At 40.2% G+C, this 24,812-nt stretch overlaps 1 protein-coding gene across 1 annotated transcript in view; it reads left to right on the top strand.

Annotated features, from left to right (window-relative positions):
• The first annotated feature begins 20,104 nt into the window (after positions 1 to 20,104).
• Positions 20,105 to 24,812, top strand: part of LOC108717829 (protein FAM98A) — a 22,973-nt gene continuing 18,265 nt past the window's right edge. The window contains exons 1-2 of the mRNA XM_018265213.2: positions 20,105 to 20,383; positions 23,505 to 23,653. Of these exons, the coding sequence (XP_018120702.1) occupies positions 20,331 to 20,383; positions 23,505 to 23,653 (202 nt within the window). The 5' untranslated portion in view covers positions 20,105 to 20,330. The remainder of the gene's footprint in view (positions 20,384 to 23,504; positions 23,654 to 24,812) is intronic.

Genomic DNA, 24,812 nt, shown 5'->3' with positions numbered 1-24,812 from the left:
TTGACTTTAATGCATTTGGAGTGAGTAAAAAATAGTTGCGTGGATTCAATGCGTTTCGCAAATTTTTTTCTGTTTCAAAGTTTTGCAAATTGTTCTGCAAGGCAAAACAGGACAGATTTGCTCATCACATGAAATTAAAGCACATTTGCACTATTTGTTTAATGTAGCTTACTTTGAAGGCCAATTTGGGTAAAAAGTGTGCCACCTGTTGTTACTGGAAGGTAGATTGTAAGGGTCATAAGTGCAGGACAGGGAGGAAAAGGCAAAACACAGATACAATCCTACATAATTTCACACTTTGCTCCCTACCCTGCAGTTCTCTTAATTTCCATAGTTTTTTGCTCTCCAAAATGAATGGCTTGACAAAGGGCCTTGTAATGATTTGCGGGCCGGCCCGATACCCACGACACCCACAAGTCTGGTGGGTGTGGGTCGAGCTCTTCCATCTGCTCTCCCCGCCAACAACCTTACACTGCTGGCTTCCAGTTTTATAGACATGTGCCTGCCATGCCCATTTTGTGACATAATCAGTGGGGCAGGGCGGTGCAGGTCTATAAATAGAGGGGGGAAGCCGGATGCATGTGGACATGGGTCGGGCGGGTGCGGGCCAAGTTTTTCTCAACCTACACATGACTATAGTATAGGTCCAAAACATCATCACCACTTGAGCAAATAAACATCAATCACTGGTTCAACAGTATCAGTAGTGCCTTGGTGTTTTTGTTTTCTCAAGTTTGCACTCCGAAATGGACCTGCACAAGATGCAGTGCACAGCCAGACCCTTAGCACAAGCCATTTTATAATGAGCCCTAAGGGGGGGCACATTTACACCCTATAGTGTTCTAGCCCGTGAGTCTGGGGTCATAGTAAATGTAAATGATTCAGTAACTTTGTAACTCATTGGTGGAGGTGGAGGCATAGCTGTACCACTGTCATTATTGTTGATGGAAACTTTATATTGATAAAGAAAGAGTTTGAACTGGCTTATATGTAAGACGATTTTTTTTGTGCAAAATTCTGATTTTGAGGTTTTAGAAACCATGAATAAAACTAAATGTTCAACACTAATTGGTAATACCTTTAATTTTATGAATGGCTTGTACAAACTGATCAATTATTTTATATGTATATTTGTAATTGGTTGTAAATTAGTAATGGGTTGGATGTATTAGTAACAATTGGTATCAGCTGAAAGGATGCACACAAATATTATTATTATAAGTATTATCAAATGGTCTTCCCATTGACTTCTACAGCACCTTGACAACTTTTATACCAAACTTTTAAGTTTGGCATGAAAGACTTTCGTGGTTATTTTCACTTGATCAATCTTGAATTTTTAGAGCTTTTTAGAAAACCAGGAAAAACACAAATTTTTCATTATTCGTGGAAAAAATATCACAATTTAAATTTTTAGTAAATGAGCCCATTAGAGTTTGTGAGTTTATTCATAGTTTCAAAAACCTATAAAACCACTAAAATCTGACCTTTCATACCCATTTATTAACAATTGAATTTATTTTTATTCCTCGAATCTCGAAAAAATTGTGTTGGTTTTTTTTTCGATTTTTTTTACAAAGCACAGAAAATTCAGATTTATCAAGTGAAAGAATCATGCCAAACTTCGCCAGGTAAAAATTGTCGAGGTGCTATAGAAGTGAATGGGAGGAGCACTGATCCTATTGGACCATTTTTACCAACCAATCAGAATGTTAAAGGTTTTTAGATTCTTTTTCACTACGAATTGTCTGAAAAACTCTAATTTTTAGAGGTTTTCATGGTATTCCGTTTTTTTCCAGATTGTTCAGCACATTTTTTTCATTTGTACTTTTTTAATCTGAACTTTTAATAAATTCAATTATGGTCATGGTTTTAGAGTTTGTGAGTTTAGTCATGGTTTCTAAAATCATTAAAATCTGACCTTTGATAAATAAGCCTCCATGAGAGACTTCATAATACCCAAACTGTCCATTTAATAGCGCAATTTTACACTAATGAATCTCTCTCAGACATATTAAACATTTAAATTACAGTAAAACCTTCAGAATTATTAAATGTAATTTTTATAAGACCAAACTGTATTTGAACTATGATGTCTTTAAACTATGGTAATTGCAGTAGGGAGTAAATCGTTGCTTTTTTTTTTCTTTTATTCCCCTTTGGCACTCAAGAACGTTAATGTATTTAATTTCATGATGCACATGTTATCAGTCAACTCTTCAGTCACATAGCTGAGAGATTTTAAAAAAGAGGGAAAATCCTGTGGAGCTATTGTTAGTTAAAACTATATACTATACTCAGGCCAGGTTGTTTTTCAGAAACACAAAAGATGAGAATGTCAGTGTAAGAGAACAGTAATTTGAGTCTTAAAAAAAAATAGAACCTAAAGACCAGTTTTCAACTTGTCAGTCATAAAAGCAATTAGAAATAATGCAGTGAGAAATACTGTATAATAAATGCATGAACAGAGATTGCTAAATAATTGGTTAAGCAAAGCTTAAGAATAATAGACCATTTGGTGATTTAAGAAAAACAAAACAGAATGAGAATGATTAGTTTCCACAGCCTTAACAATAGCATTGAGTGTTAATTTGTCACCATTAGGCCTTTTGTTAAAGTTGAAGGAAAGGTGTTAACCACTTGGGGGTGCCAAATTTTAGGCACCCCGAAGTGAATGTATTTACTTACCTGAAACCCCAGGCTTCTTCTTTCTTTAAATTTCCCGGGGCTGACGTATGCGCAGTAGAATGAAAAAGCTGAATTTTTAGTTAAAGTTCAGCTTTTCACTCTAATGAACATGTGCAGCTGCGAGAAGTCGAAAGAAGCCAGAAGAGAAGTGATCCATGGTGCTGGCTGGAATAACCCCGGGCCGGTGCAGTTTTCTGCTGATAGAAGAACTGGCCTGGGGTTTCAGGTAAGTAAATACATTCACTTCGGGGTGCCTAAAATTTGGCAACCCCAAGTGATTAACAACTTTTCTTTAAGTTTCCTTTAAGGAAACTCTTTACAAAATTGCTTGCAAATCTAACAAATATGCTCTTTACTCCAATTGATGTTGCTCCCATTGGCCTCTTAGTAAGTGCCCATTTTGAAATGCCTGGCTTAAATTTAAATTTTGCAGGCATAAAGGCACAGGTTTACTCCAATATAGCATCCTGTAGACTACCAGTTCACATGGGGCTACCAAATAGCCTTCACAGCCCTTATCTGGCATCCCCCAAATTGTTTTATTGCTTTTGTGGCTCCCCAATAGTTTTTATATTTGAGTGTGACTCACAAGTTGCGGATGCCTGCTATAGAGGAAGTACACAATGTGGTTGCAGGAGGGCTGGACCACAAGGTCACCTTCCTCTATACCCACCTTGCTGCAGGAAATTTGCCCACTAAATATAAGTGGTTGAGAGGGAGGGTGGGTGAGCGTGATTTTTTTTTTGCAGGGAAAGGGCCCAGAGCATCATCATAACTATGCTGAATCCATTAAAAAACATTATAAACAAAATCATTGGGAGATTCCTTTACATATATGCAGGGACGATCCTGGTCCCTCCACCGCCTGAGGCAGCTAGGGTGTTGCTGCCCCCCCCCCCGTGCGCTCACCTTTTTGGTCCGGGGGGGTCCACGAGGGCGGCGGAGAGGGCCAGTACGCTAGCTCAGTGAGCATAATTGCACTTTCTTTGCTAGAAGAGCGAATTTTCAGTTTGAAAACTGGAAACTCTGCTCTTAGGGTACCAGGAGCGGCATTTTTGCCGCCCCTGGTACCTAGTGGGGCTTTGCCGCCTGAGGCGAGTTACTCAACTCGCCTAATTGGCGGAGCGCCCCTGCATATATGGATTCTTTACTATCACTTATCCACTTGCATCAACCATGGAATTGGCATTCTGTCAACTTCTCAGAAAATAATATAAATATATATATATATCATTTAAAAGTTATTTTTTGTTGAACATGAAACAGAAAGACATGATCATTAAAAGTTATTTTTTGTTGAACATGAAACAGAAAGACATGATTATATTTCATATGTGCAGGGTAGAGTGTTAAACAAAGGCAATTATGGAAATTGAGTCTATTAAATTTGATTATGCACGAAGGCTCTTGAATATTTTCTTCGATATTTATTTGTATATGATCATATTCATGTCAACACTGATTAACATGTTTGTCAAACATTTGGGTTTATTTATTTCCCCCCCAATCATTCCATTTTGACATCAGAACTGAAACATTCCCTTGCTTCACACATCAGCAAAGCTAAAAGTCAGAGAACGGAAAATTAAACCTTGTGCAAGCCGACTCCTGGAAATGATGTTGGATAAAGCAGAACACAAAATATTCTGAGCTCATTTTTCACAGACATTTGATGAGAATAAAACCTCTCTCTTTAGTGATTTTCTAAAGGAAAGATATGATGCCCTTAACACGGTGGGTTTAAAGAGATGCTGTTTGCTGCAATGCTACACAGATAAGGCTTTGGTGTTTTGAAAAATTGTCTCATCACTGTGCAGACAAACATTCCTCAAAATGTAAACATGAACGTTCTGAATTTTTTGTGAAATTTTGGCAAGTGGAAAAAAAAGTAACTTGGGATTTGTTGTGAACTACCAGACAGAATTAAAAAAAACAATATGATTCATTTATTAATTCTTAATCCACTACCATAGTCATTTCTTCAAAGAAGGTGAGACCTACAAGTGAAGCCTTTCATTAGTTACCTTATAAGCAATAAAATCTGGGAGATAGGGTATTTGTGAGCTGTCAATTACTTCTGTGTCAGAGTTAATCCAGATATTGAACCTCTGTAAATGTCTCATCCATCACGATTTAATGCCATGCATTCCACTAGCAAGAAATAAATATAAATAAATATATTCTGATTATTGTGCACAAGTAATAGATCATGTTTCTGGATAGCAAAATAATTTATACAGAAAGGGATTTCTTTATATTAAAATGTTTAACATGCATGCATTGTTCTTTGTCTTGTTTGGTTCAAGCTTAGACCTTACGGTGAGGATTTTAAGGCGACCATAGTCTCTGCGGAGTCCATGGCTGCTGCCATAAGATATTCTTCACTAATAAAAAGCAGCATTTAAAGGAGAAGGAAAGGGTAAGCACTGGGGTCTGTAATAAAAAGCACTCACCCTGGTGGTCCAGTGGTGCGGCATCTTGTCAGTCACCATCTTGGTTTCTTAGGGCGCAAAGGCGCGCAATGGCGCGAAAATTAAACCCTATATAAGACCCATTTGGGCTTTCAGACCTGGCCCATTATAGGTTTTTCCTGTGGTGTTTTGAGCTTATTCTGATCCTGTTCCTGATTCTGATTCCCCGTTGTGACCCTGCCTGGCTATTGACGATTTTGAACTCTTGTATCCTGACCCTTGCCTGAATTCCGACTACCTCTTCTGCTTAATCCCTCTGATTGATCTCCTGGTTTTGACCCTAGCCTGCCTGACTACGTTATTCTCTGCCTGCCTCTACCCGGCCTGATCTGAATACTCTATTGCCTAATGCCTTGTACCACGACCTTCTACCCAAAGACTTTGCCTTACAGTTGTGCCCCTCTGCCTGTCCAGAACCCCTCGCCTTGCACCTCTCGTTATAAGACCTGGCGGCATCTGAGTAGCTGAGGGCTCCTCCCGAGGCCAAAGGCGGCTGCTACAGGCAGAAGCACGAGCCGAGACCAGGGTACTTGGCATCGGTTCTAGATTTAGGGTGCCAACCGTTACAGGGTCATTATAATCAGCCTCTGATTATAATTACTTACCCTAAACCCCAGGCCAGTGATTCATTTTACTAAAACAAACACTAGCCCAGGGTACCACCATCTTTTCACATATCCCAGGGATCCCTTATGGCTGCCCTGGGCTGTGCACAACCAGAAACCAGAAAGAAGATTACTATGAGGCACTTAGTAGAATAGTTCCCCATGTTTCGTTCTTATTTTGCTCTACTTTGCATGTCCACAGCCCAGGATAGCACAAGGAATTAATGGGACATGTGAGAAGATGGTGGCTTGGTGTTCACTAGAATAGACTGTGGGAGCACCAGCCCAGGGTTTGAGGTAAGTGATTATAGTGATTATTTTCCCCCCCGTGATAAGAGAGAGAGAGAGAGAGAGAGAGAGAGAGAGAGAGAGAGAGAGAGAGAGAGAGAGAGAGAGAGAGAGAGAGAGATTGGTGTGCATCAATGGGAATGATAAGATGCTTATTAAATGACCATGATTTGTAATTCTCTCCTCTTTGTTCTTATATAGAAATAGAAATGAAAAGTGCAACGTTGCATTAACTTTTTTCTTTTGTGTCTTTACTGGAAATAAATTAATACAATTAAAATGTACAGTGACTTGGTATGCTCCATGGCAAAGCCAAATTTAGATTCTTGTACGGAGAGGGAGAGGCACAGGACTGGTCTCAAAGGTGAGAAAATATTCTCATGTAGAAAGTAAGCTACTGAATATTTACTGACATCCTTTCAAAAACAATGGCAATTTCCTTTTCATGACCAAATAACATGGGAAACAGTTTTTATCTTTGAAGTGACCCTGAGAAATGAAATAAGTATCCACTGTTATGCACCATTTGAAAGTGTACAAAAACTGATATGCAGCTATTCGGGAAATGAACCAACGCAGCACAAAAGCAACTGGCTGGGTCAGTACCAACTGCTCATTTGTGTAACTACTTGTGCTGGCCATAAGACATTGGAATTTACTGTCTGCAGCACTTACAAGAGTGTCTCAATTGATACTTAATTGTGGTGCAAATATGGGGGAACCTGCGAAGGCACCTTTGGAGACTTTTTAACAAATACATGAAAAATGTTTCCCATCTGATCCTATGCTTGTAAGGGATTACGGGTGTAAATGAACTGTATTTTGAATACAAACTGGTTACATTTGGTCAGTAGATGGCAGCAGTGTGGACCAAGTAACATCAAGGGTGTTCATGCAGAGCAGTGAAGCAAGTGCATCCTCAACCCACGTTCAGATGGAATAGACTATTTGCTGCCAGACTAAGGGGGCAATGTTTTAATCTTCATTTTTATTTTTGTATGATTCAAACGTTTTAGTGCTAAAAATCTTTATGTGAAGAATGATTTTAAAATATAAAATTTTCGATATTTATTAAGTGTAAAAACCATGAAAAACTACACCATGTTAAAGCTGTCGAGCTAATGTAGACGTCAATGGGATCTGTCCTTAAAAAATTGTAAAATAGTGAATCACTTTGAGTCTTCGAATTTCATCAAATTTTTTTTCACTTCTAAAAGCAAGAACATTTTGGATTAAACAAGGATTTTGAGGTTTTCATGTTCTTACTCAGACGCCTTCCTTTTTTTTTTTTTTCATGTTCTTATATTTTTATCGTTTAATAAATAAGCAGTATAAGTGTTTGTGTTTTTTTAAAAAGATTAGTCGAGGTTGAAAAAAAACGCGAATATTACACAAATCCGAATTTTGATTAATAGGCCTCCGCTATAGATAGGTTAGACCTACAGTATAATAGCTCGCCTAAGAGTTGAGAAGTAGCTAGACTAATTGCTATACCCACCAGGTGGGTAATGCCCCTGGTACCAAGGGATAACAGTGAGTAGGTGCAGGTTAGTGTACGGAAACCTGTACTGTTATTATGATCAATTGTAACAAGGGAAGAGGCAGGTGATCCCTGTCAAGATGTTGGGCAACTCTGCTGTGAAGTTGTATTCAGGTTACAGAAGGCAAAGATAATAAGGTGGGTGTATGTGTTTTGGGAAGGGTGGGCCAGTTGTCCTTGGAATTGTGAAGAAGGGCTGCAATAATGTCAACATTTGGTTCTATGCACTGAATATGTAACTTGGTATATGCACAGCTCTGTCCTAAAATAAGTTGGCTGAACCAATTATGCACATACTTTTGCTCTGTAAAAAGTATTTGTGCGCGCACTGGCATTTCAGTGTCAGAGAGGACTTTATGGCTGGGGGGCCCGGGAGTTGGTATGGGGAGCCCCTGAGACTGCAGGCCAACGCTGGCTACATCCAAGGGGTTGGTGAGCAACATGTTGCTTACACTACACTAGTTGAGGACCAATGCTCTAGGTTATAACAATGTTAGATGGGTTGTTCAGCTTAAGATGAACTTGTAGAGGCACATTTATCAATATTCGAATTTCGAAAAAACTTTAGTGTCAGGAAGGCTGCAAACATCTCTAAATTGCTCACTGGACCTCTCCCATTGACTTATATAGCAATTCAGCAGGTTTTAGGTGGCGAATAGTCAAATTCAAATTCTTAAAATCTCGAAAATCTAAGTTGATTTTGTAAGGACTCACCCTGGTGGTCTAGTGGGCAGCGGGGTCCACCACCGCTCCTTCGGCGTGGACACCCGCCGCATTGCTGCTTCCCCATCGAGTGCCGGTTCTCCTATGGTACGCGCACCGGCACGCTTTTAGGTTTATGCGCCGGCGTGATGAAGTCAAATTCAAATAGTATAAAAGGGGAATTCAGGTATCAGCACACTGCACGTTGTTAGGTTCTATTGGCAAAGTTCCAGGGTGTGTTATTCTTAGTGAAATCCCTTGATCTTCTGTGTATTGACCATTGCCTGCCTGCTTTACTACTCTGACCTCTCCAATCCTGATTCTGCCTGCTTGTGACTACTCTGACCTCTCCAATCCGACCTTTGCCTGTCCACTGACTATTCTACGTTCTCCTATCCTGATTCCGGCCTGTCTGGCGATTCTCTGCTTGTGCTGGCCCGGCCTGCCTGCTCCTGGTGGTGTTTTTCCTTCCAGTATCCTGATGAGACGATTGTGCCCCTTTGCTCGTCCAGAACCGTTAGCTTTGCTCCTCTCTCGAATAAGACCTGGCAGCATCAGATTAGCTGAGGGCTCCTCCCGAGGTGAAAGGCAGCGGTTATAGGCAGAAGTGAGAGCCGAGAACAGGGAGCTTAGTTTGGGTTCTGGATATTGGGTGCCGAACGTGACAGATTTGTTTAAAAAACTCGAATCAAGTTTGGATAATTCCCTAGTCAAATTTGACCGTTTTGACCAAAAAAAAAATTCAAAAACCCTTTATAAATCTACCCCATAGTGTTTTGCAGAATATATAATTTGTGGTTTTTGAGTTATTTAGCTATTTATTCGGCAGTGCTTCAGTTTGCAGTTTCAACAATCTGGTTGCTAGGGCCCAAATTATGCACTGATTTGAATAAAAGACTGGAATATGAGTAGTGGTAGTAATAAAAAATTTTTTACAGAAAATGTTTTATTTGGTAGGGTCAGTTACTCCTATTTGAAAGCTTGAAAGTGTAAGAAGAAGAAGGCAAATAATTCAAAAACTATAAAAAAGTAAAAATGAGTCCTAATTGAAAAGTTGCTTAGAATTAGCTATTTACAGTAAGTTAACAAAAAATCCACCCCTTTAATAAACTTCCCACTATTATAGTCAAACTTCTAAGCCTATAATTACCAGATTGAGACCTTTCATGAATATTACATTTGCATCAGTTCCCTCTACTCCATTGGTATCATACAATCATACTATATGAGAGGGAGTGTGAGAAATAGTGTCATGGCTAATACTGGACTAAGCTTTTGAAGTACTGGTGGGTGTATTCCTTCAGGCCCCAGAACCTGTGTATCATGTTTTTATCATATCATCCTGTGTCAGTTACTAACAGTCTGTTCCAATTCTTCTATACTATTATACAATAAGCCTTCAGATACTGGGTGCTCTATTGTGCATACTGTAAACAATATAGCATATCCACATTTCCCCCCCCAAATGATACTTAAATTCTGATACTGAAATTATATTTATTCATCCTTAAAGGACAAGGAAAGGCAAAACAATAAAATCCCATTTTTACTTTCTTTAATGAAAAAGAAACCTATCTCCAATATACTTCAATTAAAAAATGTGTACTGTTTTTATAAGAAACCTGACTGTATGCAGTGAAATTCTCCCTTCATTTACTGCGGTGGATAGGAATTGTCAGATGGTCCCTAACTGCTGAGCAGGGAAACAATCATTCCTATGAACAGCAGGGGGAGCCCCTGCCTTACTTACCAGCCATGCAGAATTCAAGCAGCTTTATTTATGACGGTCCCTAAGCAGCCCAGACCACACTGAGCATGTGCAGGGTCAGGCAAAGATGTTTAACAAAGTTACAAGATGACAGCCCCCTGTGGCCAACTTTGAAAGCGTAAATCATTTGTTTGATTAGGCTTTGTGGTGCAGTAAGTTCATGTTTATGTTTAGTATACAAAATACAGCATTTCTAGCCTTATTCTATTTTAGACTTTCCTTGTCCTTTAACGGCAACTGTATGTTTTTTCCTTTTTGTAAAGCTGCAAGTGTTATGTGTTTTATTGTTTTATACCTTTTTTATATCATTTTCATCTACTTTATTTGTGTATTTTTTGGCAATGTCATTCTTACTAAACATCTTTAAACCTTTTAAAAATACCAGTCAGTCTTTGCAATTTGGGGGATGCTAGGAGGAGTAGAACAACAATAAGAAAGGGGCTGCAGGATAAATATCACTGATAAACAACAGATCTGATTACAATACAAAAAAATGCAAGCTATACCTGCTTTTCCCAGACATCCTATAGAATTTAGCATTTGATCAAGTTATATAATGAAATATTTTACATTTAAGACATTTCCTCTTTCACTTCCAATTTCCATTTTTAAAACAAGGCTATTGGATTTCTGTCCAGAAGAGATGGACTTTGCCTTACAATAGACCAGGCAAGAGAACAAAACTTTACATGCAATAGATTTTAACCGCATCTGCCTCCATAGCTCTCATGCAAACTCATTCATTAGATCCCTCCAAAAGAAAAATAAATAAAACCTTTTAATATATGTTTACAGACTGTCATTCCCTCTAGATCCAGTTGATAAAAACCTTTCTACAAACTAATTATGCTTTCATGCAAGGTTGTTCTCTATAGGTAAGAAGCAGCAGTCTATGCAGAACAAAGCAGCAATACACAAGCCTTGAGCTCCTCTTAGTGGGACTTTAGAATATTACTACTATTCTTCAGGGAAAAAAAACGAAACATCAAAGCAAAAAAGGAAAACAAATGCGTTAGCCACTTCGCCCCTTAGAATTTACGCTAACTAGCCTCAGCCTGGATACATGAGGCTAAATCCAGTAGCAAAGCTGAGGGGTAGGGGGAACCACTTTTTTCTGTCATCGGTACATGCAAATGGAAATTGCATATGCATGTCCTATGCATATGCCAGTTTGGTTGGAGGGGGCGAGTGGAGGGCATAATAAAGTATTGGCAACATAGAATTTAATACAGGTATGGGATCCATTATCCAGAAACCCAGTATCCAGAAAGCTGTCTCTCAAAGATTCCATGTTATGCAAATAATCCAAATTTTTTAAAATTATTTCCTTTTTCTTTGTAATAATAAAACAGGGCCTTGTATTTAATACTAACGATATAATTAATCCTTTTTGGAAGCAAAACCAGGCCATTGTGTATATTTAGGGGCATAATTATCAAGGGTCGAATTTCAAATTGAAAAATGTCAAAATTCAAATTCAAAAAGTCCAACCAAAATTAAGTTGAATTTTGTTTTGGTCGAATAGGTCGGTTTTCGATCTAATAGGTCCAATTCAGCCAAATTTGAATCATACGAATCGAAGGTATAGCGCATTCGATCGAATTCGATTCAAAGTTTTCCCTAAAAAAAACCTTTCACCAATTGACTCCAAATAGGTTTGAGGAGGTCCCCCATTTGGATTATTCCCTAGTCGAAGTACAAAAAAATAGCTCGAAATTCAAATTTTTTTCATTCGAAAATTCACATCGACCTTTGATAAATCTGCCCCTTAATGTTTAAATAATTTTTTACTAGACTTAAGGTATGAAGATCCAAATTAAGGAAAGATCCATTACCCTGTTGGGTTTAATTTATGTTTAAATAATTTTTTAGTAGACATACAGTATGGAGATCCAAATTAAAGGACCAGTAACATCAAAAACATTTTTTAAAAAATTCGTTAGTATACAACAAAAAAAACACCAAGACAAATTAAAATTTCAAAATTGCAAAGCCTTTATTTAAGAAATAACTTACCGAAACTCCACTTCCTGTCCTCTTCAGAAACGGCGATATGGCGACCATCCATAGTGCGGTGCTGGATTTGTCCTCCCTGGCTAGCTCCCATAGTATACTGACAGCAGGAAGACTGTGCTGGAAAACGGACGGCTGGATGAAAAGCTGAAGTGCACGGTGTGCCTCTGGGGAGATCTTGCGGGGACTCGGCCTCCTAAAACCCGGCCCTGCAGCAGCAGGCGATTCTTAGCGAGAGTGCCCCAGGCGGGTGGCAGGGCACACAGACATCGCATGCATCGCCGATTGTCTCTTCATCCCCTCTGGGCGCATCTATCAGCGCAGGAGAGTTACATCGCTCAGATACAAGAAGCGTGTGCGCACACCGACAGCCGCACACTTTTTTCACAGGCAGCAGCAGCACTCCCCTGTCCCCTCCATCGCTCCGGCTTCAGCTCCCGGTCATTGCCACAACTGCCGCTTGCATGTGAAGCACCCAGGGGCCCAGGCCTGTGGCACTCTCGCTAAGCATGCTGATAAACCTGAGGAGGAGGAGGGGAGCCCCGGAAACCAAAAGGCGGAATCGGTACAATCCCAGCAGCCTTTCTCCAGAGCGGGACTAAGGAGGCTTCCGGGCAGCGGCGCGATGCAGAGTACAATCCGTGCATGAGAATGGCCGAGTGCTGCTGCTGCTGCCTGTGAAAAAAGTGTGCGGCTGTCGGTGTGCGCTCACTCTTGCGCCTCACACAGACACCGGCACCAGCCGCACACGCTTCTTGTATCTGAGCGATGTAACTCTCCTGCCCAGAGGGGATGAAGAGACAATCGGCGATGCATGCGATGTCTGTGTGCCCTGCCACCCGCCTGGGGCACTCTCGCTAAGAATCGCCTGCTGCTGCAGGGCCGGGTTAGTAGGAAGCCGAGTCTCGCAAGATCTCCCCAGAGGCGCGCTGCTCTGCACAAGGATGTTCCGGGAACACACCGGGCACTTCAGCTTTTCATCCAGCCGTCCGCTTTCCAGCACCGTCTTCCTGCTGTCAGTATACTATGGGAGCTAGCCAGGGAGGACAAATCCAGCACCGCACTATGGATGGTCGCCATATCGCCGTTTCTGAAGAGGACAGGAAGTGGAGTTTCGGTAAGTTATTTCTTAATAAAGGCTTTGCAATTTTGAAATTTTAATTTGTCTTGGTGTTTTTTTTTGTTGTATTCTAACGAATTTTTTTAAAAAAAAATTTGATGTTACTGGTCCTTTAAGACCCTTTATCTGGAAAACTCCAGGTCACAAGCATTCCAGATAACAGGTCCCATACCTGTACTTATTTGGGTGTGCCTAGGGTTGCCAACTTTTACATAGTTTAAATCCAGGCGGGTGGCAGTCAGAGATGAGGGATGGGGTTGATGATGTCAGAGCAGAGTGGGTGGTGTTTTGTGGGCCGGTCATTGGCATCAGAGGAAGAGGCTACGACATTGTGTTAGGCGATTGGCTGATTGCAGCATCATTCATTTTACAGTCCTGTCCAGATTACATTATTTGGAAATCTGGGTCGGCAGTTTTTGCCCAAACAACCCTAGGTATTACCATTATGCACAGTCTTTTAAAAGAGCTTAATAACGTTTTTTTGTGCACGTCCAAAACATTTTTGAGGGAATAATGCTTATTGTACATTTGAAAATCATCATATGTTTATTTATTTTCACTTCCTCCTGCTACATGAACTCTTACTTTTGTTTGTCTCAAAGAACAAGTCACATATTTTTCATTGCCCCTCTGCTCGCCCCAAGCATAGTATTGTTTACATAAGGAAAGAAGGCAGAGGTCATCACCAATATCTTGGGCACTCTTTAACAGAACTTTGCAAAGACGGTGTCTGTAATAAAAGGCAACTTACGGATGGGAAACTTTTTTGCCTGGTAAAAAGTTTTTTTTTTGTTTTTTGTGCTGGAGTTGTGTACCACTAGAGGGAGCTGCTTGTCAAAATGTTCTTTCATTGATAATATTCCCTCTGATAGTGTACTTGCTTTTCCTGCTTCTTTTTTTCCCTTTTGCTCTAATAGTTTGATATACTTCCTTCTTGAAATGCATGTACAAAGTTAGCCATGTTGGAGTTCTAATAAACCAGTTTAAGCATAACCAGTGAGTCCAACACAACTTGTGAAAACAACAGCTGGGAGGAATGCTTATGCAGATCTGAGGCTAGGGGGCCTTAGTATGTTCTGTCTTGTTACACATGATCCACACCTATGACATCCATCCATGTTTTTTTAAAAAGAATGATGGTTGTTGGAGCTGACTGGCTCTGCCATTAAAGGAACAGTAATTCTCAAAATCCGTGTTAGTACAGCGCTCTCCTAGTATATAGGTGCATGTTCTGTTGTGGCCACCAGTCACTGCAGATATCCAATAACGTAATGAACAGCACCTTGTAGTAGAATTAACAAGCCTTTATTTGTACATGACTCAGACCAAACACAGCAACGTTTCAAGCTTAAAAAAAAGCCGGGGCTTGAAACGTTGCTGTGTTTGGTCTGAGTCATGTACAAATAAAGGCTTTTTAATTCTACTGAAAGGTGCTGTTCATTATGTTATTGATTAAAGGAACAGTAACACCAACAAATCTAAGTTTTAAAAGCAATGACAATATAATGTAGTGTTGCCCTGTACTGGTAAAAAGGATGTGTTTACTTCAGAAACTCTACTATAGTTTATATAAACAAGCTGCTGTGTAGCCATGGAGGCAGCCATTCAAGCACAGGATACATAGTAAATAACAGATAAGTTGTATATGACAGAGTATATCTGTTATCTGCTATGTATCCTGTGCCTTATCTCCTTTTTCAGCCTTGAATGGCTATCCCCATGGTTATATAGCAGCTTTTTTATATAAACTATAGCTCAGATGTGATATTTTCATTACTTTATTTTTTGGTGTTACTGTTCAACTAGCTATAATAAGTGTGGCTTAATACACCAAGTCAATATGTAGTATAAGCCATTATTGCATGACGTAAGGACTACTGGGCTCACCACAGGGCAGATGACCCCATTGTTATAAAACTTTTTATAACAAAACTTAAGGGCAGATTTATCAAGGGTTGAATTTCATGTTCATGGGAGTTATTTTAAACTCCCATGAACTTGAAATTCGACTAATTGCAATTTATTATAAAAATCGGATTTTTCAAACTCGGGTGAATTGGATCAACCTACAAATTCTAATCAAATTCGATTCGAGTTTTTGAAATTAGATTCAAGCTTTTTCCTTTAAAAAACCAGGAAGGCTGCAAAGAAATACAAATTGATTCCAGGATGTCCTCCATTGACTAAAACAGCAATTCAGCAGGTTTAAGGTGGCGAATAGTCGCATTAGAATTCTTAAAGTGACAGTGAATGATAAATGTCAAAAATCTAATTTCAAGCAAAACTTGAATTGAATTTTAACAATTCCCTAGTCAAATTTGACAGTTTTGGCCACTAACAAACTAAAAAATTCGAATTTTCAATTTGACCCTTGATAAATCTGCCCCATGGTGTGCTCACTTTTCCTTTTTACCAGTAAAAGTAGTTGTATTTCTCCTTTGTCCAGTGGTTTTGCCCAGTAGTCCTCATTTTGTGCAAAGAATTGCAGTATGATGGTGTATACTGGTGTATATTTATTCTTGTGTCTAAGGGAGCAGTATGAGTGCTGATTCTTATTGTACAGTATAAGCCTTTCTTTTAGACCAGGGCTGTCCAACTGGTGGCCCTCCCTTGTGTGGTCCCCCATATGAAAGTCTGCCTGCTGTGTCTGCTTTCTATGTGTAAGTTTTAAAAGGTATCACTACAGAGATTAACTGGCCCCTGCATTGTTTAAACCTCTACCTTCCCTATGCTCCCTGTATGTGCCATACTCTGTCTCCCCTGCGCTCCATGTGTGTGCACATTTGCTATAAGTTCTGGGTCATTTGAGATCACTAAATCAAGAATAGCATTTTTTCTGGTAGGCTCCTCAACAACCTGTGCTAAAAAATTGTTGTGCAATAAGTTTAAAAACTTGTTCCCATTAACTGATCTAGCAGTACCGCTGCTCCAGTCAATATCTGGGTAATTAAAATCCCCCATTATCATTACTTTACCTAAACTAGCAGCCTTTTCTATTTGCATTAGGAGTTTGTCTCTTCCTCCTCACTTACATTAGGGGGTCTATAGCACACTCCTACAATTAATTTGCTGGATTCTTTACAATATGTGAAGAACTCCACCCATACGACTTCTGCCCCCTCATTTTCTAACATAACCTCCTCCTTTATATGAGCTTTTAAATCCTGCCTAACAAACAGACATACCTCTCCTCCTTTTCTATTGCCTCTATCCCTCCGAAACAAAGCATAGCCACTGATATTTACTGCCCAGTCATGCGACTCATTCAGCCATGTTTCGGCCACACCAATCACATCATATTTTCCTTCCAACACCAGCAGCTCCAGCTCTCCCATTTTACCAGTCAGACTTCTTGCATTTGTAAACATACATTTAATACTGGTACTATATTGAACATATGACATGTGGTCCTCCCTATCCTTAACAGTACCCCCAGCCAAATCTCCTCCCCCATTTTCCCTTTCTTTGCCCACTATCTCATCTAACCTGTTTTCCACTGAATCTTTTACTGAACCCTCCCCCCCACACCTAGTTTAAAATCTCCTCCAACCCTCTAGCCATCTTCTCTCCCAAAACAGCTGCCCCATCATCATTGAGGTGCAGCCCATCCCTAGCAAAGAGCCTGTAGCCGACTGAAAAATCAGCCCAGTTCTCCAAAAACCCAAAACCCTCCTCCCTACACCAATCTTTCAGCCACGCATTAATCTCCCTACGCTCCCGCTGTCTCCTTAGTGTTGCTCGTGGCTCAGGTAACAGCTCTGAGAAAATTACCTTGGAACTCCTCGCCCTCAGCTTTGCACCTAGTTTTTTTAAAATCATTTTTGAGGACTTCACCACCTCCTCTAACATTGTCATTGGTACCTATGTGTACCAAGACCGCTGAGTCTTCCCCAGCCCCTCCCAATAATCTGTCCACTCATTCCACCACATGCCGTACCCTAGCACCAGGCAAGCAGCAGACTGTTCGGTATGTAGGGGCCTTGCGACAGATTACCCTATCCACCTTTCTAATAATTGAATCCCCTATAACTAGAACCTGCCTTTCCTTCCTTGCACTCCCCCCACCACCCGTATTAGAGCCACTGCCTCCCGGGGTGCTCCAAGAGTCAGCCTGCTCCATACACGCCAGTTCGGAGTTTTCCTCCCCAGCATCTTCAGCCAAAACGGCAAATTTGCTGTTTTGGACAAACTGTGGACCAGCCCCCTTACTCTTCTGTCCCCTACTTCCCCTCTTGACTGTCACAAACCTTCCTCCCTCATTAGCCTCCACTGCCCCTTCTCCTCCCCCCACTCCACTAGCCCCTGCCAATGGTTGCTCTGCAAACCTCCTGTCATTCCCCTCGTTTGCCGATGCTCTCAGTGCTGCAAGTTCACCCCTTAGAGTCTGCAGCTCAGATTCCAAGATGAAAACCCACAACATCTCTCACATGTAAATACTGCATGGAACTGCTGCTCCAACACCACATACATGTGAAAATTATTGTTAGGGGGCCCTAAGGTGTGTAATCATGTGCTGGGGGTGCTGTGTTATCCACAGGGGAGAATGAGGCTTATGGGATTTTAGGGTATGTTTTAATATGACTTTTTCACATATGAGTGATATGCCCGCAGTGAGCACCAACCATTTGGTTTTTCCACCACCATTAATGTGGATGTGGTCTTATGGTAACATGGGTGTGGTTTAAAGTGGGTGTGGCTAACACTGGCTTCCATTATCGGGCCTCCGCCATGTAGGTCATAAAAATTCTGGCCCTCGGTACCACAGAAGATGGACAGCACTGCTTTAGACATATACCACATGAAAAAGAAGCAGTATACACCAAAATTATTTATTGACAAAAACACCCAACCAAAAATGTGCACAATCACATTATCAAAAAATTGCATTGAACTTCAGTACAAGTCACTGGATGTGATTCACAAGTGCTTTGTTCTAAGGCTTTTTATCAGAGACGGGACAGATCTAGAATCATCAGCCAATATACATTCAATAGCGCTGATTAGTAATAAGTCTGGATGCCAATTGTATGGTTGCAGTAGAAAAGTGCATCATCAAGGCCAGCTACAACAGGACAGCAGGGTTGCCAAATGTAATTTTGAAAACCAGCAAGTCAGCTAAAAAAACAGCAGAAAAACCCCAAAAGATAGCACAATATACTATGATAAAAAATCCTAAAAAATAAATGTATGTAGGGACCCCTAGGGTTAAAGGTGTCCCTAGTTTAAAGATTTGCATATCCCCTGCTACTGGCCAGGGAGTGCTGTGACCACATCCTGGCAACTTCCTCTTTGCTTTCCACCTGAGGAGTAGGGTGGATGTGTGCTGAGCCTGGGTTCACTAAAGTCGGGTATAATAGGGCAGACTTGTAATAATCTCTCTAGGAGAGAAAGGTAGATAGGTAAGAGAGAAAGACCAGCTGAAGCTCCAACAAGGATTTGCGCTGTGAGCTGTATAGTATGTGTCATGTGGTCATTGTTTCTGACAATAAACCGTTTGTTTGTTTGCACTAAAGAACCTCCTGGCGCAAAGTTTCTGTTTTTGTGTACAGTAGCCTGTGTGTGTTGTAGTCTCACTACACCTTAAAGGGAGAGCTCTGACCCTGTGTGTAAGTCACAGTGTAACCCATGCTTATACCGTTAGCTGAACACTTTAACTAATTGTGGTCAAGATTGCCCAAGATAGCGTTACATGAATATACTGTATGTGACAATATGCCTTTTTCTAATTTTCACAGGTTCGCAAATTTTTCCATAAAGCAAAATGGGATTGATTTGCCTTCACCAGGGGTGTAACTACAGAGGGGGGCCAGGAGGAACAGGGGCCCTAATATGTATACAATTTACATAAATGTTGGTAAAACATGCAGGGTTGCCACCAGTCCAGTTTTGACTCGGACAGCCCGGTATTTTAAAGGGCTGCCCGGGTCAAAACTTCCTGTCCGGTTTTCCAAATAAGGAAAACTGGGCAGGATTCCCTATGATTGACACGGCGATCGGCCAATCGCCTAGTCATAGCCCCGCCCCTGTCATCAGAGCTTTGCCCCCTGCACGGTCTCCACCTAAAAACAGGTCAACCTCTAGACATTTTGGTGGCCAGCAGAATTTTGCCCCAAAATTAGCTGAAATTGAGGAAAGTCACTGAAAAACGCAAGAATGCGTGAAGGGAGACAGGGTTACACAGCTCAAATTCTGGTAACTCCTGACTTCTACACAAGCCAGTCCCATTGCATGCTGGGCATTGTAGTCTTACATTAAACATGGCAGTTGGCAAATTGTTAAATAAAAACATCACCCAACATGCATTGGGAGACACAGGCTTGGCACACTAGGGCAAGAAAAAACTTTGGCTGGTTTAAGAAATACAAACCAGCCAAAAGCCCAAAAGGTAGCCCCGTACCTTGGCTAGTTTGTGCTTTCAAAACCCGCCTGGGCTTTAAATTAATAGCCCAATGTGGCTTGAAAACCCCCAACCCTGCAGGATGGCAGGCCATGTGGAGTCACGTGGTGGTTTCTTGCAAAGCTGTCATTTATTTTTGAAGAAAGCGCTGTAGAGAGCACTAGCTCTATTACATAATAGAACTAGTGCTCTCTTCAGCGATTTCTTCCATAATTCTCGCTTTGACAGCTTCGCAAGACACACCACCACGTGACCCTCTCCACGTGGACTGCATTCGCGGAGGTCCTTCGCACAAATGGCTGCACCGAGATATTGCCTAGCTCTTTTCGTGCTCAGAAATCCGCTTTGCAACCAATTATTTGCGTCGAATAAGTGTTCAAAATATATATAAACACTTGCAAGGTATCCACCGCCTCTGTAGAAAGAGCTAAATGAAAATAAACACTGGATTTGGCAAGTTGTATCAACAGGCACCTACATGGACAGCCTGATGACGGAGTAGAACGAGAGAAAGGAGGCGTTGGGGTCCTAGGAACTGCCAGCCGGACAGCTGCTGAGTAGAATAGTGAGACCGGTCGCACGTGGTCTTCAGCATCGTAGGAACTGTCGCATACGGCAACAAGCAGCTGCGTTCCCCTCCCCAAAGGCCGCTATTCCTTCCTAGTGAAGCGCTATATTTGTGTTTGCGCGCGGTGTAGTCTTTGTGCAGCAGGTGTCACCCACAGCATCGCTGACGTCATGGAATGCGACATCATGGAGAATGACATCTTAGAGGCTCTGGAGGATCTAGGGTATGGGTTTTATTCAATGGCTGAGACTTGAACTTGTCCCTGGCTCTCTTATTGTCACTTAATAGCTCTGTAAAATGCCAAACGCTGCTGTGTTATAGTCTCCAATGCAGAAAGGGGATAATTTGTTTTCTTTCATCGTATTTCTAATAAAAAAAGAGATCTGACTGGCAGTGGAATTCAAAACTAATCCTTCGGATCGCTTAATTTGCTATATTTCAGCCCGAGCCATAGGAAAATACGTGTTATATTTATTCCATGGTAAAAAAAAACAAAAAAACTTTGGCATCAGGTGTCATTTTTTAGTGGCTGAAATGGTCACGTGTTTGTTGCTCATCCACAACCTCCTGATACTTTGCCTATGTGACTGCTTATTTGGCAACATACTTATTTTATGATTATATTATTGCACTGGAATGTAACATAGTAACACAGTAAGTTAGTTTGAAAAAAGAACACATCCATCAAGTTCAACCTTTTAAGTCTGTGTATAACCTTCCAAACTGCCAGTTGATCCAGAGAGAGGCGAAAAACCCATTTGAAGCCTCTCCAATTTGCCCCAGAGGGGGAAAAAATTCCTTCCTGACTCCAAAATGGCAATCGGACTAGTCCTTGGATCAACTTGTACTATGAGTTATCTTCCATAACCCTGTATTCCCTCACTTGCTAAGAAGCCATCCAACCCCTTCTTAAAGCTATCTAATGTATCGGCCTGTACGACTGATTCAGGGAGAGAATTCCACATCTTCACAGCTGTCACCGAACAAAACCCTTTACAAATATTTAGGTGGAACCTTTTTTCTTCTAATCGGAATGGGTGACCTTATGTCAGCTGGAAAGACCTACGGCTAAATAAAGCATTAGAGAGATTATTATATGATACCCTTATATATTTATATGTAATTATCATATCACTCACCTCTTCTCCAGTGTGAACATCCCAGTTTGGCCAAGCTAAGATTTTCCATACCTTTTACCAGCTTAGTTGCCCTTCTCTGTACTCTCTCTAATTCAATAATTTCCTGTTTGAGCACTGGAGACCAAAACTGTACGGCATATTCTAGATGGGGCCTTGCCAGTGTTGTATATAGTGAAACAATAACCCCCTCCTCCTGTGAATCAATGCCCCGTTTAATACAGTTCAATACCTTATTTGCCCTTGATGCTGCTGATTGGCATTGGTTGCTACAGCCAAGTTTATTATCTACAAGGACTCCAAGGTCCTTTTCCATTATGGATTTGCCTAGTGCAGTCCCATTTAGAGTATACGTGTACCTATTTACATATTACATCCCAGGTGCATGACTTAAAATTTATCAACAGTGAATGTGTTTTAATAAAGCATTATGATCACAATTTTATGCAATGCCTTGAGGATATGATTAGCCATGGTAGTAGTAAGTCAAATGGACCAAATGTAATTCATTAAATTCTACAGACTTGTTTTTATTTAAGAAATCATTCATTTGTACCGTAGATTCCTAATGCATAGATGAAAACTGGGCATGTATTTTCCCCCACCTGAGGTGCAGAATAACAGAGCCTGCACTCCTGATGGGGAAAACAGTAGTTTTTTTTTTATAGTATTTTATGTCCCCCACGTACATATCGCATGCATTTGCCTGTTATGCGTGTGCCCCAACATGGCCTCTGGTGCAAAATGCTTCCAAGCTAGGGTGCTTTCTTTCTTGCATTAATGGCCTATTTCGTATCCGGATAGAGCTTCTGGATGGGATTTAGATCCAGATCTCAGATTTGTCATTGTTATGGTGCAAGATCTATATTTAATTTAACTTCAACCTCCTGACAAATGGTCTTACATTATCTTCTGGTTATATATGGCATAATGAAGAATTTATAGTGAATTCTATGATTATGAGCTGCCCAGGCCCTCATGCAGCAAAACAGCCCCAAACCATAACATTTCAACCATGCTTTATAGTTGCTATCAAGGTCTTCTGGTAAAATATATTTTTGATTTTCACAAAAAAGCTCTTCCCAGGACTGTGCCAAATAAATCAGTCTTTGCCTTGTCTGTATAAGGCACATTATTTCAGAAGTCCTCATCTTTCACTTGGACAGCAGCTTTGGTGAGAGCTACCTATAGGTCCCAGAGACTTTGTTCAGCAACTTGCATTCTGCTCTTGGGGTAAACTTGCTGGGACAGCCTGGGCAACTTGGCAGTTGTTTGAAATTGTCTCCACTTGAAACTGATTATCCGGACAGAGGAATAATGTCAAATTATTAGGTGCTCTTTTTAAAGGGGAACTAAAGTCTAAAATTGAATAATGCTAGAAATGCTGTATTTTGTATACTAAACATAAACATGAACTTACTGCACCAGAAGCCTAATCAAACAAATGATTTATGTTTTCAAAGTTAGCTGCATGGGGACTGTCATCTTGTTACTTTGTTAAACATCTACGCAAGACCAAGACCATGTACATGCTCAGTGTGGTCTGGGCTTCAGTTGGAAGGTTCAGCTTTGGGATCATCATAAATTATCAAAACAGCACAGTCAAATAAATCTGCCATAGAAGCCGATACAGCAAGATTAATAATCAGAATATACAGACTGCACTGTGTCTGTGGATACAAATCTCTAACACAGTTGCCGGCTGCTCTATAGGGCAATAAACAAACAAAGAAGGGGGGGGCTCCCCCCTGCCGTTTGAAAGTATGATTGTTTCCCTGCAGAGCAATTAGGGACCGTCTGAAGTTTCCTATCTGCAGCTGTCAGAGCAGGTAAAACGAAGGGGGAATGGCACTGCATACAGTCAGGTTTCTTATAAAAACGGTACACATTTTTAAATTCAAGTATATTGGAGAGAGATTTCTTTTTCATTAAAGAAAGTAAAAAAGGGATTTTTTTTTGCCTTTACATCCCTTTTAAGTCTCTTCCCAGGCGTATAGGCTTCTATAACCTTTCTAAAGGCCCCACATGTCAAATTTGCATTAATGTATATTTAGATTGCACAATGGACTACAAAATGTAAATAGGGCATGATATGTTTAACTATCAGTAAAATTGAAATGAATATCAAATATCTATATGCTGGAAAGTAATGCATTTCTCATTACTCTGACTGAGATTTTTGTATGACTGGCGCATTTTTTTTAATAGGTATAAAGGAGCTATAATTGATGATGAAGCTTTAAACCAAGCAGCCTGCAAGGGGGCCATTTCCCCAGAATATACCAAGCTGTGTGCCTGGCTGGTATCAGAGTTAAAAAGATTCTGTAAATTAGAAGAAAATGTGGAGGCAACCAACAGTAAGTTTTTTTTGTTTGTTTGTAAATTTCTGAAATAAGCGCTTATTTTTAGAATTTGGTTTTCTCCCTAAATCCCTAATGCTTAAAAATGTAAGGTCATACGGGGGTCACTTGGTCAGTTATTCTAATAGTTGGCTTATGAATGCCCATTTTGTCAAAATTTGCCAACCTGTTTGGCCAGACCATGGTATCTATTGGCATCATTAGTTTTCTGTATTTTTAACTACATTGCATACTAAAGATAAATAAAACATCAATTGAATTTATATATAGTTCTAAGAATATCTGATCTGAGCAAGCAAATGGCATCTTACTCTTCTTCAGGCTACATTAAAGGTATATATATTTTGGCAAATGTTACCCTCAGCCACAATGTATGTGGAACCTTTGCTGTAGTTTCACTTTTACCACATCTTGTGAAGAATGGCAAGATGTAAAACTGGGCCACAAAACAGGGGGTCATTTACTAAAATCCAAAAATTTCTCATTTTCTTAAAACCACTTAGACTAAACTCCCATCCACTTTTTTTTACCATATTTATCAATAAATGTACTCGAAAATAATCTGTTGCAGGAAAAGACTCTATAAAATCATGAAAATCCAAATCATATGATTTTTTTCAGATTATCTCCCGAAAACCACAAATTGTTTGAATTATTGTATGAAACCCAATGCAGATCATGAAATCTTGTAATTGTAAACGGGACATCTGCCATTGACTTCTACATGACCTTGGCAGGTTTGAGATGGAGTACTTTTTTATTCTGACTTTTAGCAACCTCTGGGTTTTAATATTTCTCTAAAAAAATCTTTTTTTTTTCTTTCTACGAAAAAAATGGTGTTTTTCCCATTTAAAATTGTGACCAGCAAAAATCAGACTTTAATAAATGACCCTCTTAATGTAATTGTCTGTCTCAATTAAAGGATACATATATTAAAATTTCTTTTTACGGCATAAAACAGATTTACAGCCATAAAGCTCTGAATTTACTTTATAGCCCTCAGCCTTACATTTTCCCTTGTTCATATTGTGACAATTGACTGATTTCACCTTAACTGGAAGATTCTGCTTTTTTTTTTTTTAAAAAAAAAAATCCAAATAAAAATTGTTACATATCCTTTCAAGAAATTGTGACGTTGTGCTTTAAAGTTTGTTTT

This window comes from Xenopus laevis, chromosome 5S (genome assembly GCF_017654675.1).
Source record: "Xenopus laevis strain J_2021 chromosome 5S, Xenopus_laevis_v10.1, whole genome shotgun sequence".
Taxonomy (NCBI): Eukaryota; Metazoa; Chordata; class Amphibia; order Anura; family Pipidae; genus Xenopus; species Xenopus laevis.
This window is presented reverse-complemented; position numbering and strand designations above follow the sequence as displayed.